This window comes from Nuphar pumila, chromosome 10 (genome assembly GCF_984573655.1).
Source record: "Nuphar pumila chromosome 10, dmNupPumi1.hap1.1, whole genome shotgun sequence".
In the NCBI taxonomy this organism is placed as follows: domain Eukaryota; kingdom Viridiplantae; phylum Streptophyta; class Magnoliopsida; order Nymphaeales; family Nymphaeaceae; genus Nuphar; species Nuphar pumila.
The window spans coordinates 90,824,056-90,838,925 of record NC_143258.1 but is presented as its reverse complement, the minus strand read 5'-3'; the positions used below and the strand labels follow the sequence as shown (position 1 = coordinate 90,838,925).

General features: G+C 35.2%; 1 protein-coding gene across 4 annotated transcripts; it reads left to right on the top strand.

The window, feature by feature from the left end:
* The first annotated feature begins 597 nt into the window (after window positions 1-597).
* LOC149827326 (citrate synthase, glyoxysomal-like) lies at window positions 598-12,103 on the top strand. 4 transcript variants are annotated; one of them, XR_016434880.1, is made up of 14 exons: window positions 598-860; window positions 1,108-1,291; window positions 1,430-1,515; window positions 1,648-1,752; window positions 3,351-3,413; window positions 3,930-4,039; window positions 5,319-5,438; window positions 5,526-5,601; window positions 5,672-5,745; window positions 5,864-5,984; window positions 8,188-8,285; window positions 8,369-8,492; window positions 9,720-9,959; window positions 11,653-12,103. XR_016434880.1 is itself a non-coding variant. In XM_090019284.1 (13 exons), the coding sequence occupies exons 1-13, from the start codon at window positions 624-626 to the stop codon at window positions 9,855-9,857; spliced, it is 1,536 nt and encodes a 511-aa protein (XP_089875410.1). In that variant the 5' UTR covers window positions 598-623; the 3' UTR covers window positions 9,858-10,073. The 4 variants fall into 4 exon arrangements, 2 of the variants coding, with proteins under 2 accessions (XP_089875410.1, XP_089875411.1); XR_016434881.1 differs by lacking the exon at window positions 11,653-12,103 and adding an exon at window positions 10,080-10,201; XM_090019284.1 differs by lacking the exon at window positions 11,653-12,103 and having other exon boundaries at window positions 9,720-10,073.
* Window positions 12,104-14,870: the final 2,767 nt, after the last annotated feature.

Here is a 14,870-nt window from a genome sequence, read left to right as displayed (position 1 = left end):
ATGTTTCATACTGATATTTTAACATATGAAAATGTAAATTTATTAAAATATTTTAATATAATTATTAAAAACTATTAACAAATTAAAATAATGTTTATACATGTCAGAGCCGTGTCATCATGTCATAGCGTGTCCGAATCGTGTCATTAGGGACAACCTCTAACATGGATTAAAAGATCTAAAATTATTAAGTAGGACGCACTAGGGGTACGTCGAAATTTTGCTTTTTTTTTTTTAAAGAAAAAGAATTTTATTGAACAGCGATTGTGCTCTACTTCATTTGATATCTACTTATCTAGTATATAACATACTCCGTTAATGGAAGTAAGTACATTAAAAACCACTGAAATAAATAGTGCGACACATAACGTACGTGTTTCCTATCATGTCGTGTCTCATATACCAAACCCGGAAGATAGCTTGCCCACCTGACACAGGTTCTGTCCGCATTCATAGATCCTCAAAATCCGATGGGCATGAAAGACGTCACGGATTGCGTAAGTTTCTCATTTTTTGTCGTCGTGGTGTTGTAATCCATATCCGTTTCTTGCTTCTTAAAGGGCCCCAACTCCACGCATCTCCTAACAGCAACCCCTCTCTCTCTCTCTCTCTCTGAAGCAGAAATGGGGAACAAGGTAGACCCGTCGTCGTCCAGGAGGAGCCGGTTAGCGGTCATCTCCTCCCACCTCTGCTCGCCTCAGCCCACTCTGGAGCTCTCGCAAGTTTCAGCGGCGAATGACGTCGATCACCCGCCAGCCAACCTCCGTGGATCGCTGGCGATCATCGACAACCGGACCGGAAAAAAGATCGAAATCGAGGTCTCGGAGGAAAGCACGATCAAATCCATAGATCTGAAGAAGGTTTTCAATCCATAATCTCTACTAGTTTTTCGTTTATCTCGTGGGGCGATGGCTGAATTAAGAGAGAAAATGTTGAGTGTTTTCATAGATGTGACAAGAGGCTGAATGTTACCAATATCTTCTCTATTCGTTGTTGGTTGAATTACGAGAAAAAATAATTATTTTTTTACAAATCGATGTGACAAGAAGCTGAATGTCAGTGAATCCTAACACTCTTGTCACTCGCCGTTTAATTTGGTTTTGTCAGTTGACAACCGGAAGAAAGGGAGACAAGGGCATCAAACTTTACGATCCGGGCTATCTCAACACTGCGCCGGTTCGCTCGTCAATTTGTTACATTGACGGGGATGCCGGCATCCTCAGGTACAGAGGTTATCCCATCGAGGAATTGGCGGAGAGCAGCACGTTCCCTGAGGTTGCCTATCTTTTAAGTAAGCATCTCTCTCTCTCTCTCTCTCTTGCAATGCCGTCGATACAGGCGATCCCATGTCTCCCTTTCTCTTGTTCATGCATATATATGAAGCGTTCTTTTCTTTGTAACGTATTAGAGTTTTTCTGTTTTTTTGCAGTGTATGGCAACTTGCCATCGCAAAGTCAGTTGGCAGAGTGGGAGTTTGTGATCGCGCAGCATTCCGCTGTTCCTCAAGGCGTCTTGGTTTGTTTGTTTATTTATGCTTTTGCTTCTGTTCTCTGTCTCTCTATTCAGTTTATTCAATCTTTTCTTTCTAAATTTCTTATTGATTTTAAGCAAAATTTGGAGGATTTACGCGTTTCTTTGTCTGCTCAGGACATGATACATGCAATGCCTCATGATGCCCATCCGATGGGCATGCTTGTCACTGCATTGGGTGCCCTTTCCGCCTTCCACCCTGATGCCAACCCTGCTCTTAGAGTATGTGAACGTCTTGCTTCATCTTACATGTTCAAATTGTTAGATGAATGATGCTCGAGGGGATCGTGTTAGCTGTAGATTGTTTCCTCTTCAGTTTTGGGAACTATGTTTTCTTTTGGAATCAATTGGATATCATGCATATGTAGCCGTCTTTCTGGTCATATGAGTAGAATTGATGGCAGATTTGTTGTGCTGATCACAGCTTATGGCTCTCTCAATCTAACCACTGCAGCAGAGTTCCTTCAACATTACAGAAACATGCAAAAAGGCGTTTGTGTAGAAACTCTCTCTCTCTCTCTCTCTCTCTCTCAGGTCCTGACCCATAATATCTGAAGCTTTAGTTTCTATTACATACGTTGACAGCAGAAATTATGCCTAGTTAGGCTTCCAAGTCTCAAGTCCTGCTGGGGCTTTCAGGTGGGATTTCCTTGTAAATCTGTTCCATCATTTTGGTACAATGGAGATGTGGTTTTGATGATGAACTGTAGTCAAGCTAGAAGAGAAGATCTTATGAGGTTGGCTTGGAATAACAGTGGAATCAGTGGCTGACAAGCGCAGGTGCTGACAAATGCTATTCTTGTGTTGGTTTCAGCAGGTCATTTGTATGGGGAGAGCCAACTTAGTAAACAAATGAAATAGGAGTGTGTGGGAATACTGGGTTAAGGAAGCGCTTCTCTATATTAAGTCACTAACCTATAGATCGTAGTGGAAAGAGAGCATGAAATGGTTTGAAGAATGGAAGAACTTGAGGTTATGAGTTTCTCTGGTTTAAATCAAGGAATTAATGGATCCATTATGGAGGGATTATACATGAGGCTTCACTATGAGACCGATAAGTAATTATGATGGTTCCCTCTCTTTGAAGATGTTATCCCCTTCATCAAATGGATTTATGATGAGATTTTTGTCTGGGAACATATTAGATTAGTGCATGATTGAATATGAAACAACCAAGCACTTAGCTCCTCTCAAGCGATTGGTGGTGTGATATGTAGATGCATCTATATATGCATGTAAACATGCATTCACAATGTAGGCACAAATGTATGTAAACCTCCTGTACTTTCACAACATTAACTTGGCAAATTCCTATCATGTATCTTCTCATGCCAATCTTACCAATTTATCACATACTCACATTTGTATCCATGTCAAAGAGATTCTCTAACTTTCATTCACATCACCACTTATAGAAAATATATGGATCAGAAGAGATGATAGTGCCTTCGCAATGAATCAAGTCAAGAATTCATTAGATGCCACAAAGAAGAAATAAAAGGCACATTCTTCCATCATTGTTGTTCAGTTCTTATTAAATATTTCACTTTCTAAAGAACTACAATTTGTAAAAGAAGTACAATGAAAAGTTTACTAAAAAGTCTAATAATTAAAACTAACATGGAACACATTAGTTAAAACTTATCAACACATTATTTCAATATGGTATTATATTCAAACGAGATTTTGCCATTTTGGTTCCTTCAAAAATTAAGGTAAGTTGTTACTTCTAGTGGCATCTTCATATGATTTTTTTTCATGAAGAAAAACCTTTTCATGTGTGTTTTCTGCAAAATTCTGATTGATAGCCTCGTTCACAGGGTCAAGATATTTATAAGTCCAAGCAAGTAAGGGACAAGCAGATAGTTCGTATACTTGGAAAGGTACGTCTTTCATAAACTTTTGACAAAATTTGTTCAGAACTTAATGTTTGAGTAGAAAATGTATTGGATGGTTGGCTTTCTTCAATCATGGTCACAATCATCATCAATATTTTGATGATTTTTTAACATTTCCTTATATATTCTGATATTTAATGGTGATTTATTAGATCATTACATTGACATAAAGAATTCCATCTTGAAGAAAATTTCTCTTAATTGCTTATTTTCTTTAACATTTTTATGTTCTCTGCTTTTATCTTTGTTATAAACTTCATAAATAACTTTTCTTACTTCTTCCTTTTTCATTTTTTTCTTTCTTCCATAATGGACAAGATTTAAAAAGGTCAAAAATTCACTCGAGAAAATGCCCTATTGAAAATTGCCAATCAAACAAATCTTTACAACATCTTCATCTTCTATAAGTTTTTTTCTTTTTGGTAAGGCCTCCACTTGGTTTGGGTATATATGAGGAACGGTAAAAAATTCATCTTTTTGTTTATTAATTTATTTTCTTAGGCCCCTACAATTGCAGCATCTGTATATTTGAGATCATCTGGAAGGCCGCCCGTTCTTCCTTCCACCAATCTTTCTTATACAGAGAACTTCTTATATATGCTGGACTCACTGTAAGTTCTGTTGAGGAGTTGCCTCTATTTTACAAGAAAGTGTCACTAATATTTATAATTTCTTTTTCTCAATCAAGTTTTTTATGTCCTTTCCTTTTGGATATGATTGCAGCCATCACAAACCTTTTAGCGATTATTTTATTGAGTCTAATAAGTTAAGAATGCTATTGTTAAAATTTTCCCTGCATCGCCTTTAAGATTTTTGATGTATATGACTTTTTAGTTAATGGTGCTTGTATTAAAGCAATTTTAGAATATAGCATATGGGTTTTTCTTTTGCCTAAATTACTGTAAAGAATGTTACTTACAACTGCTTCAATCCCGCTGGTTGTTTTTAAATTATTTCGATCCAAAGAATTGAGAACTATCTTTTTTTGCAAAGAAGCTTGCCAAATCTAAAAGGATTACTATAGATGTCAATATTGTCAGGTAACCTCAATTAGAGAAAGATTGTTTGTCTCGTGTTCAACCTATTTAGGTTTTGTTGACTGGGATTTCTTAGATCAGCCTGCTAATTGGCTAGAAATTTATAGCCAATAAACCATTAAATGTTTTATATCTCTAGATTGTTATAAATATATTTTGGGGCATTTAGATGACTCCCATAATTTATTCATCAGGCCAGCACCAATTCCATGGAAAGCTGAAATACATTTTTAAATTGAAGTTTTAGAAAAAATACCTATTTTTTAAAAATCACATTTTAAAAAACAGGAAATGGTAGATGTTTTTTTTATAGAAGTAGTGATAACTAATGATGGTCGTAAGTATATGCATACAACCGCCTCATAAGGCGCTTTCAGCGGACACTTGGAAGCATATGATGCATCCGTTTGGCCGTACCATTTGAAGATACTCCCTTTTGTGTGTGTGTAAACACACACACACACACACACACAGAGAGAGAGAGAGAGAGAGAGAGAGAGAGAGAGAGAGTTTAAAAGAGAAAAAATAAAAAATAAAATATGTTTTATTTTGGGCACAATTAGCATAAACTTGTTATATGATATGATTCTGATGTTATATTGATTTTGGGTTTAGTGAGATTGAAAATATGAAGATTTTTTCACCTTGGAAATTGTTCTTGAAAATATAACAATGTTTTCAAAATAAGAGAGAGATATTCATGGACATAGATGTGTGTATAAACACATTAGCCCTCCTCTCCCTCACTTATCTGTGCACTATTATTGGTAGAATATGCTATTTTTTCATTCATTTGGAAGTGATGCTTATGAAGTCTCTTACTATGATCTTGTTGTAATGTTGTGAATTTCAGTGGCAACAGATCCTACAAACCGGACCCTCGTCTTGCTCAGGTTCTTGATGTTCTTTTCATACTCCATGCTGAACATGAAATGAACTGCTCTACAGCTGCTGCAAGACATCTTGCCTCCAGGTATATGTGTTTATGCTTGTGCTTTTGTGAACTCTTCTATTTATCTTTATAAGTAGTTGCATTATAGTTTTGACATTGTGTCTATAGTGGTGTCGATGTATACACCACTCTTACAGGGGGTGTTGGAGCGCTTTATGGTCCACTTCATGGTGGAGCTAATGAGGTAAACTAAAACTTCAAGTGGACATTTCTTATTTTATATGATCTATGAATCTAAACATCTTTACTTGCAGGCTGTTCTTAAAATGCTAAATGAGATAGGAACGGTTGACAATATCCCAGAATTCATTGAAGGTGTAAAGAACAGGTTGGTTGTGCTTTCTTCCATCTTTAATTCATAATGCCTTCTCAAGCAGTTGATTCTTGTTTATGAATTTTGGGTTTTTATTATTGAATATATTTTCTTTTTCACCTTGATACTTTAGGAAGAGGAAGATGTTTGGTTTTGGCCATCGTGTATATAAGAACTATGATCCTCGAGCCAAAGTGATACGCAAATTAGCCGAGGAAGTCTTCTCAATTGTTGGACGGGATCCTCTTATAGAGGTATTCATTTTCTCTCTTAATCCTATGTAATGAATTGATCAGAAAATAAAGGCTTTATCCATTTTATGTTACTAGTTGAATTGTAGGAATTCGATTTTTCCTTTTTTTTAAACGATTGTCCCAGCACTCTTTATACAATTGCTTCTGTGAGAATTAAGATGCTATTGCTTTTTAAGAAAAAAGTTAAAATGGAAACGGTTTGCAGTACAATTTCTTAAATACTACATATAAATTGTTTTCACTGAACAATATTTATTATCAGTTGAATCCTAATAGTACAAAAATATTGTTTTTTGTGTCTTACAATGTCTGTTATGAGCTATTCATTAAGCAGTTCCAGTGCACTGGAAAATTCCACTCTTGCTGCTTATCTTATAAAGGAACATGAGCCTTATAATCAAGGATCAGGACGTATAGTGAGAAATGATGGACTAGAAATGCACATATTTTAAAGTAATTACATAAAAAATATTTGTTGCATACATTTATCATTCCATTAGAAGTTCCAATCTATGTTGGATCCAGTCCAAAATTGTCCTCTTTTCTTTTAAATAAAGATTGCATTTGGTTGAACTTCCGATATTGTAAAAGCTTCTTCATAGGAGAAAATGTTTGTTAATGCATTATTTTGTGAGGGCATGCTACCAAATTGGTTGGCATTATAAATGACAAATAAAGGGTTCAGGGTTGCAGTCCCTCAGCTTTTGACAAAAAGCAAAATTTGAAAAAGGTTATAGCGAACATGGATTGCTATGCATCGTCTATTTCCGGAATCATTACTTACAGTGAACTATTATTATATTTTATTTTTCTTTCATTGTTTACTTAATTTTTCTTCTGCTTGTTTTACAGCTAAACTTAGATTGGATTGCAAAATGTTAGGAACCAGTTCTCTACATCACCATTTGGAGCATTTGGAGATTTTTCTTGGCATAGAAAATCCTGTGATATTTGTAAAGTTTTTTTTTTTTATGGTCAAGCTGGGGTCAGGTAAATGCCTACCAGTTCATTGATATAGTGAAGAAGAAAATTACATGTATTCCTGAGAGGGATGCCAGTTTGGTGGAAGAAATAACTTGGTAAACTTAAAATTTAGGAAAACAAACACAGATTGTAAAATAGAAAAAATTAAAAAACATGGTAGATTTATAATATTATTGGAAATAAGTGATAAATAGATGGATCACATTTTATTGTAACTTTCACTCTTGTGAATTTATTGTAATAATTCCGATTTTCCTTCAGTTAATGACATGGGTTCCACATAGTATAATGATTCCCAATTATCTTCTGCTTGATGCTAAAAAGTGTTGAAGTTTGACTAAGATGAAACTACAATGAGCATGATCCTTGAAGGGCTTTACTGACCTTTGTAAAGGCCTCTGTTTAGCGGTAGCACTGTGGTGCGTATTTGGTGCTGCCTACCACACATGCATATAATGCATTTTTAAGTTTTTACAGAAGTGATTTTCCACATAATTCATTTGCATAATAAATATTTTAAATTACATAAAAAAATTTAAATCTCTGTGGTTATAATGTCATCTTTTTTTTTTGTTAGGAGTATTTGAGTGGATTTAGGATGCAATGAGAGAGAGAGAGATGGTTTACTCTAAATTTGAAAATGTTTTATTGTTTATCCTAATTCAAGAAAGAAATAAGAAAGAGTTGGTTTCTTTCTTAAGCCATTGTTTTCCATTATCTCTGAGTTTTGACAGTGTTGATTGGTTGAAAGGGACAGCAAGGGATGACTCTTGATCATCTAAAATGTCTTGTTGGATCCTTCCATATGCCATGAGGTTTTGTTTTTGAGATGTACTTTTGAGTACATTTCCTTCTTTTCTCCCTAAATCTTATCCAAATAATTAGTCATCACTGCTATAATCTTATATTATGATTTTATTTTCTGTCATCATTATCATTTGATTGGATTGTTTTGATAAAGTTAACCTTTTTGCAAGGTTTGTGTGAGATTAGATCACTAGAATATGATCAAGCAAGATAATAGAATCATCATCATCATCATTATCATTATCATTATCAGAATTTTGAGTCATTTGTGTTGTTATAGAAGTCATATTGCATCGTATAATATAATATGACTTATCACTGTTACCAGCTGTTCTCAGTTGCATTTTGGAAAGTTATATTATTTGGTAGTACGCTTATTTTTACCTTTGTAATTTACTTTTGTTTTTGGCAGGTGGCCATTGCCTTGGAGAAAGCTGCACTTTCTGATGAGTATTTTGTCAAAAGACAACTCTATCCAAATGTTGATTTCTACTCTGGCTTAATCTATAGGTATTTCAGAAATTTGAATTTTGGGGTACTAGAGAACTGCTTCCACTTTTTCATCTTTTTAAAGTTGTTCTACCCTTTGTCAGAGCAATGGGATTCCCAACAGAATTCTTTCCTGTCCTTTTTGCAATCCCGCGCATGGCTGGTTACCTTGCACACTGGCGAGAATCACTTGATGATCCTGATACAAAGATCATGCGACCACAGCAGGTTTTTCTTCACTTCTATTCTTGTGGTCCTTTCACCTATTACAGAGAAAATTTCTGTTTCCAGCTAGCAAAAATAACTAGATCAGCTGGCTATGACATCTAGTGATGTATGTAGTGGTAGGAAAAATGCAGTTTGCGTTTTTACAAATATATCGGGAAACCACATTTTTTTTCATGAGAAAGCTGTATGTCATTTAATTTTATGAGGATTTTCGGATTTGAAAGAGTACTGATATTATGTTTAGGTGGTGGGAAACATATCCAGCATCCTCTTTGTTCTTTAGGGCTGGTTTGTTTCAATCCCGTAGGAGGGAGGGGTCTTCCATGGAAAAGGGTACAGATTTCTAAAAATTCCTGTTGGCTCAGCTTTCCCATGGAAGTTCTTTCATATGGGGAGAGGTATGAAGGGATTTTCACATGAAAAGAGAAAGCTGGTGAGAAAAACTTGGACCCGCATGAAGCTTGGATGTTTGTTTCACCCATGGTGGAAAAGGGATGCTAGCTTAGCAATTTCTTCTGGAAACTATATGAAACAAAGGGGCCTTTAGACATTGCTGTTTCAATATCTTGTACAAGGAGATGAAACATGGACCGTAGTTACCAGGAAATGAAATGGATACGAGAAGCAATGCGTGTAGCAGAAGTGTGGAAACGAGTGATAAAAAATTAGCATGAAGCAGGAAGCGAGATGCAGTTGTGAAGCGATTATTCAAGCTAATGAAAAATGAAAAGGAAACATATAGAAAGCAATATGAAGCACGGGCAAAAGCAAATAAAAAATTACATGAACACAAGTATAAAATCACATAAAACCAACGTGTAAACTTGTTATAAAATTTTTTATTATTATTAACACGAAAAATATAGAAAGTTAAGAGAAAGTGAGTGAGAAGTGACAAGAAGCAAGAGGAAAATGTTAGCGAAAGGGAATCAATTTCAGAAATGAGGAGAAATTGGGTTTCCCATTAAAAGGAAACAAGTTTCCCATATTTTGGAAGCAGATTTCTCAAAGTTTTCCCTCCTTTCGAGGAAGCAAGGAGTTTCCTGCTTCCGAAGCGAGCTTCTGGAGAAACAAGCTTGCTCATGTAGCAAGAAGCTTATGGTAACTATGACATGGACATTAAGTATCACCTTTAGTGAGTATGCATGTTTTCCTTAGAATTCGAAACATAATTGCGCTCATTGTGTTTCAGCTACTGATACCAATTATGTTACTTTTGATACAAAGGTGTACACAGGGGTCTGGCTTCGGCATTATGCACCTGTCAGAGAAAGAACTGTGCCAGAGGAAGCTGACAAGCTGGGCCAACTATTGGTCTCAAATGCCACAAGGAGACGCCTTGCAGGATCCAGAGCCTCGATGTGACCTTTCCCAAGTCATCCCCAGTGTATTCAAATAGTATTTTTGCATGTAGTAAGTTGCAGCTTCAACTGAAGCATGGTGAAACCTTGTAAATAAGCTTAGCGGGTAAGATGACTGGAGAAAATTCAGTACTTCATTTCTGTTGGAGGCAGTCATCATTCTCAATTGTGCATTGTGATTACAACTTTCCCACAAACAACTAAATCTGTCTATCCATATTTACAGTTTTACTTGAATTTCTTTGGTTCAAGGTGGGGGGAAGAAACCATGGAACTAATGTGATTCATTCGGTAGGCCTTCTAAAAGATTGATCACTCGTACAACATAGCAAAGTAGTATTAGTGTTTGCTTAAAGAATAGAAGAAAAGACATTGCCCAAGATCATGTCATCTAAACATTTTGGGGGACTTCTATGATCATCTTAGCACATGAAAATGAGCATAAATTGTGTGAACACCACCCATGCCTGCACCTCTCTTTTTCAGCTTTTGTTATTTTTTTTGTTCACCTTTTTACCATTTTTATACAAATCCTGATTTAGAAGCGGATCCAAAACTTTCATCACCGAACTGCCATTATATGCCTTCATCCATCACAACTCACAGGGTCATCAAATTGGAACTACAAAATTTTGAATTTTTTTTATAATCAGGGAAAAACCACTTTGTTCACCAAGTTCATTGATTGGTGACATTCATAATTTACCCTTCAATTCATGTCACTTTACCATATGATCGGAGCCCTTTGCAGCAAATATCATGCTAAGAACACTTTTACAGAGAGTTGGCTGCAAGCATGATGATACTCCACATAGAGTTGGTTGCAATCTCACCTTTTAAATACCTTGATGTTTCTAAATATCTCCCATTTGTAGAATATTGTGACATTAACTTGATAAGAATGTATTTTTCACTACAAGGATGCAGGTCAATAGCTGCGATATATCTCACAGCAATTGCCTTATTTCTCGTCGCTATAGGCCAATAATGACAAGAATTCTCGCCAATGAGTCGTCGAAAAACATTGGCTTTTGTTGAGTAAAAACGGTGATATTTATATCTCACCGTTAAATGGTGAACCAATACCAATGAAGAACCCCACCAGAACTTAGAACACTAATAGCGGTGTGACAATCTTAAACAGTGAAATATGATATAATGACGAGATACTTGGCTCGCCCTTATAGGCTACCTATAAATTATAGCAATGAGATACTATTCTCGTCGTGATAAGCTATAACAGCAAGATCTCTACTCACCAGTATAGGTTATTCGGAGAGAATTAACTCGGCGATATAGGTTATAATGGCGAGACAAGGATCTCGCTCATTTTTTTAAACAAACTGGAATACCTTTTGGTGGTTGTCACTGCTACAAAGTATCGTCATTGTATTAAATTTAAGAAATATCCAGCTGTTAGCTTAAACTAAACCGCCTAAGTTAATTATTCCAAACCATAAGTAACAAGAGTAATAAATAAAAAATTAAAAACATAATTAGAAAAGGTCAAAAATATATCTACCTCTAGAGTACAATATCACCTAGTCTTGCAATCATTTCCTTTGATATCTGCAAAAGTTCAAAAAATACAGTGAAAAATATGAAGTGCAGAAGAGATTTTCACCCACACAAGTACCAAACAACCTATATGATCTTGAAACAAGCCCATGCACTTTTCATATATGTATTCAAATCTCAAGTCATATCTGTTTCTCCTTTTGCAGCAAATATTGATAGTTTGACAAGGAAACCTGCCACCATGGCTTCTAACAAAATGTTCCATGTGTTATTGGTTACAGGCAAAGACCGCGTAGATCATGCGTTATTGATAAATCAAACAATAGAATGCAGTAGACCCTAAAAGAGTGCATATCTATGAAGCAATTTTTTCATTGAGATGCTATCTTCATGCAGGTATAGGCTATCACCTGCAATAAGTCTCCTTTAAAGTCGATGGTTCAGTGCAGTCAGTTATAGCTTTAGACCTAAAGATTATAATAAGCCTAAAGCAAAATGTAAATTTTGAAGCTCGACTCTGTTTACTCTGTAACAGAAGACCTTGATACCTCGACCAGCTATCTCCAAACACCATTACAAGTGTCAGTTCAGCATTGCTAGATTTATCTTTTATCCATAATCGTCTTAATCAGCTTGCTAATTGGCATATACGATGTACGAAATTCACTGTAAAACTAATATATGTTGCAGTTCGATGCACAGCTTGAACCAATGACCACATAAAAAATATGCTGGGATGCTTGCATTACAATTGTCAAAGGTATAAAGAACATTAAACAATTCAAACCATGGTTAACCTGGGGAATGTATTTGATGGCGATCATGAAAACTTGTCTCGAATTGCATTGAAGAGAAACCATAATGCTTCAGTTTCATCTTAATTTCACTGTAGGTTTGAAACTTTGGATATGCAATGCAAACATTATCATCCCCGGAAAATTATTTATACAGACGTGAGAAATGAAAGCATATGAAGTTATTTTAGGTTGGACAAGATCTTTTTCACATAATAAAATTATTTCAGCTCGCCATAGTGGCGAGATTCATGGCCATAGCAGAGTAATAATGGCAAGATATTTATGCCCCTGCTATTACCTATCAATTAGAGTAGACAAAAATCTCACCGTTATTGCTTTATGAATAGCGATGAGATTATGTCTCATTAAAAAAGAGTGGCAGCTATTGACCCTCATCCTTGTAGTGTTTATTAGTTTATATTTCACTTTTTTTATTTTTATATAATTTATATATTTTCAAATGTGTTTGCTGATATTTTTTCTTGCCAATAGGGATGTCAACGGATCGGATCTAGGCATTACCGAATCCGACATATTCTGATTTGGAGTTTGATGGAAAAAGATAGAACTGAATCCAGATCTGACTAGTTCCAAACCTGATATTTACACTTAATCCGATTCGATCTTAGTTGGGTTCGGGTTTTAATCGGATTCAGATTTGGGTTTTAATGAAAAATTAATACCAAATCCGATTTTTAATTGGATCCTGATTTGGATATCTAATCTGACTAATCAGATTCAGGCCATGAGTTACATCCGACCCGTTGACATCCCTACTTGCCAAGAAGATCCCAATAAATTTCTTGCGCCACTAGGATCTAATTCAGGGATATGCTGATTAGGAGATGATAATTTTTTTTTGAATTACTCTGTTGATAGTCACTACAAAGAAGAAGCTGACATCGTTTCATGGACACTCGGGATTTTAATGTGCGCTACAACTTAGCAAAAACTTTTTCTTTATTTTTATTTTTTATTTTTGTAAATCTAACCTCATACATGTAATCTACATGTTCTCTTCAGCAGAAATAGGCTTTTGAATCACCAGAATTCAATGTGCGCTACAGGTTTTCTGATAATACAAAAATCCACAGTCGTAAACACACCAATTTTTTTTGGCTCATAAAAACATGTTTTTTCAACGAAAAAACACGATCCAAGAGTTGATAACCACTACAGTGACTATGTTTAACAAGTCTACAAAGATTAAGTCAAAGTAACTTGCATCATGACTCATGAGATCTCAACTAACTTTTATGTACATCGATTATAGCAAATATATACACTGTTTGCTACTGTTCCGGACCGCCATGTTTTTCACCTTTTTGTTTTTGCGATTACCCGAATCTATGTCACGGGGCCCTTCGCTTCTAAGCCCGTGACAGCTACAATAGATGCTTCTTATTTGGATTTTTTTTTGGGTAAAGATGTGATCTACATGCTGCAAAAATTGGCTTTTGGATTGCTGGAATCTAACATGTAAGTAGCTGTTTTTCTCATAAACACATATTCCAACTCATAAAAACATGTTTTTTGAACCCAAAAGTAAAGTGCCATTAAATCAGCTATGCTGAAAACATCTACAAGGTACAATTGAACCAGAACAACCTACATCATGAGATGACAGCTAGATTGTATGAACAATCAATTGAATTAAATATAACCTAATTAATGAGTTAATGTTTGCTACAATCAAATGCAACTAATTAAAATCGACTTTGATATATCTAACCTCATGGGTGTGATCTAGATGTTCTATTTAATGAGAATTTTTTTTTCTTTCAAGTAAATCTAACCCCATAGATGTGAAATACATGCGCTGTTTTTTGCATCAGCAGAATCTGTTGTGCAAACAAGTTTTTCAATTATACAAAAACTGACGGTCATAAACATGCCAATATTTTTCAACTCATAAAAACATTTTTTTTCATTAAAAAGGCATGATCCAAGGATCGAATCCTACTAAATAGACCATGCTGAACACATCTACAAAGTAAGACTGAGACAAAATATGACTTGTATTATTATGTGATCCCAACTAGATTGTGAGTACAAGTGATTGTAGCATATATACCAATAATTAAATAAAAAATCATTGACATCCATCTTCAAAAATATGCTTCCACTCGGTTTCTTGGCCTAAAAATGATTAATTGCCTCATTGGCTAAAGGGCAATACTTACATAGAATTTGTCTATTATGCAAGAAAGCTGCCTGAAAAAAAAATGGACATTTGGCTTCATTTTAATTACTAGCCAATTTTTCAGAACAAATTTTGTGGGAAAATTGAGTGGAGAACACGGCCGAATTTCAACTTGACTTTCAAACTTTTTTAAAATATAGGACATGACAACAGTTGTTTATGTCTCAAGCTCTACATAAACAATAAAAATTCATTTTGATGTATTAATATATAAAATTGTATTTTATTGAAATATTATTACAAGTATTAAAGGCTGTCAAAATATTGTCCAACTGTGTCACCCATGACACGCACTCTAAATGGAGTGTCATTGTGACCAATGTTGTCGATATCCATTCTGATTCGGAGCTGAATCAAACCGAATCGGCCAACTTTTAACCAGGAAATAACACGTCACAAAATTATTAAAATCCATTTTTTGCAATTTTTTAAAAATAAACCGAATCATCCCTGTATCGTATCAATTTCTGGCCAATACGATACGAATCTCGCCCGATTC

Bases quoted from the DNA above. Each gene is read 5' to 3' on its own strand.
- LOC149827326 (XM_090019284.1), top strand. From the start codon at position 624: ATGGGGAACAAGGTAGACCCGTCGTCGTCCAGGAGGAGCCGGTTAGCG. The intron at 1,292-1,429 runs GTAAGCATCTCT...GTTTTTTTGCAG, and splicing joins TGAGGTTGCCTATCTTTTAA to TGTATGGCAACTTGCCATCG. The intron at 8,286-8,368 runs GTATTTCAGAAA...ACCCTTTGTCAG, and splicing joins TACTCTGGCTTAATCTATAG to AGCAATGGGATTCCCAACAG.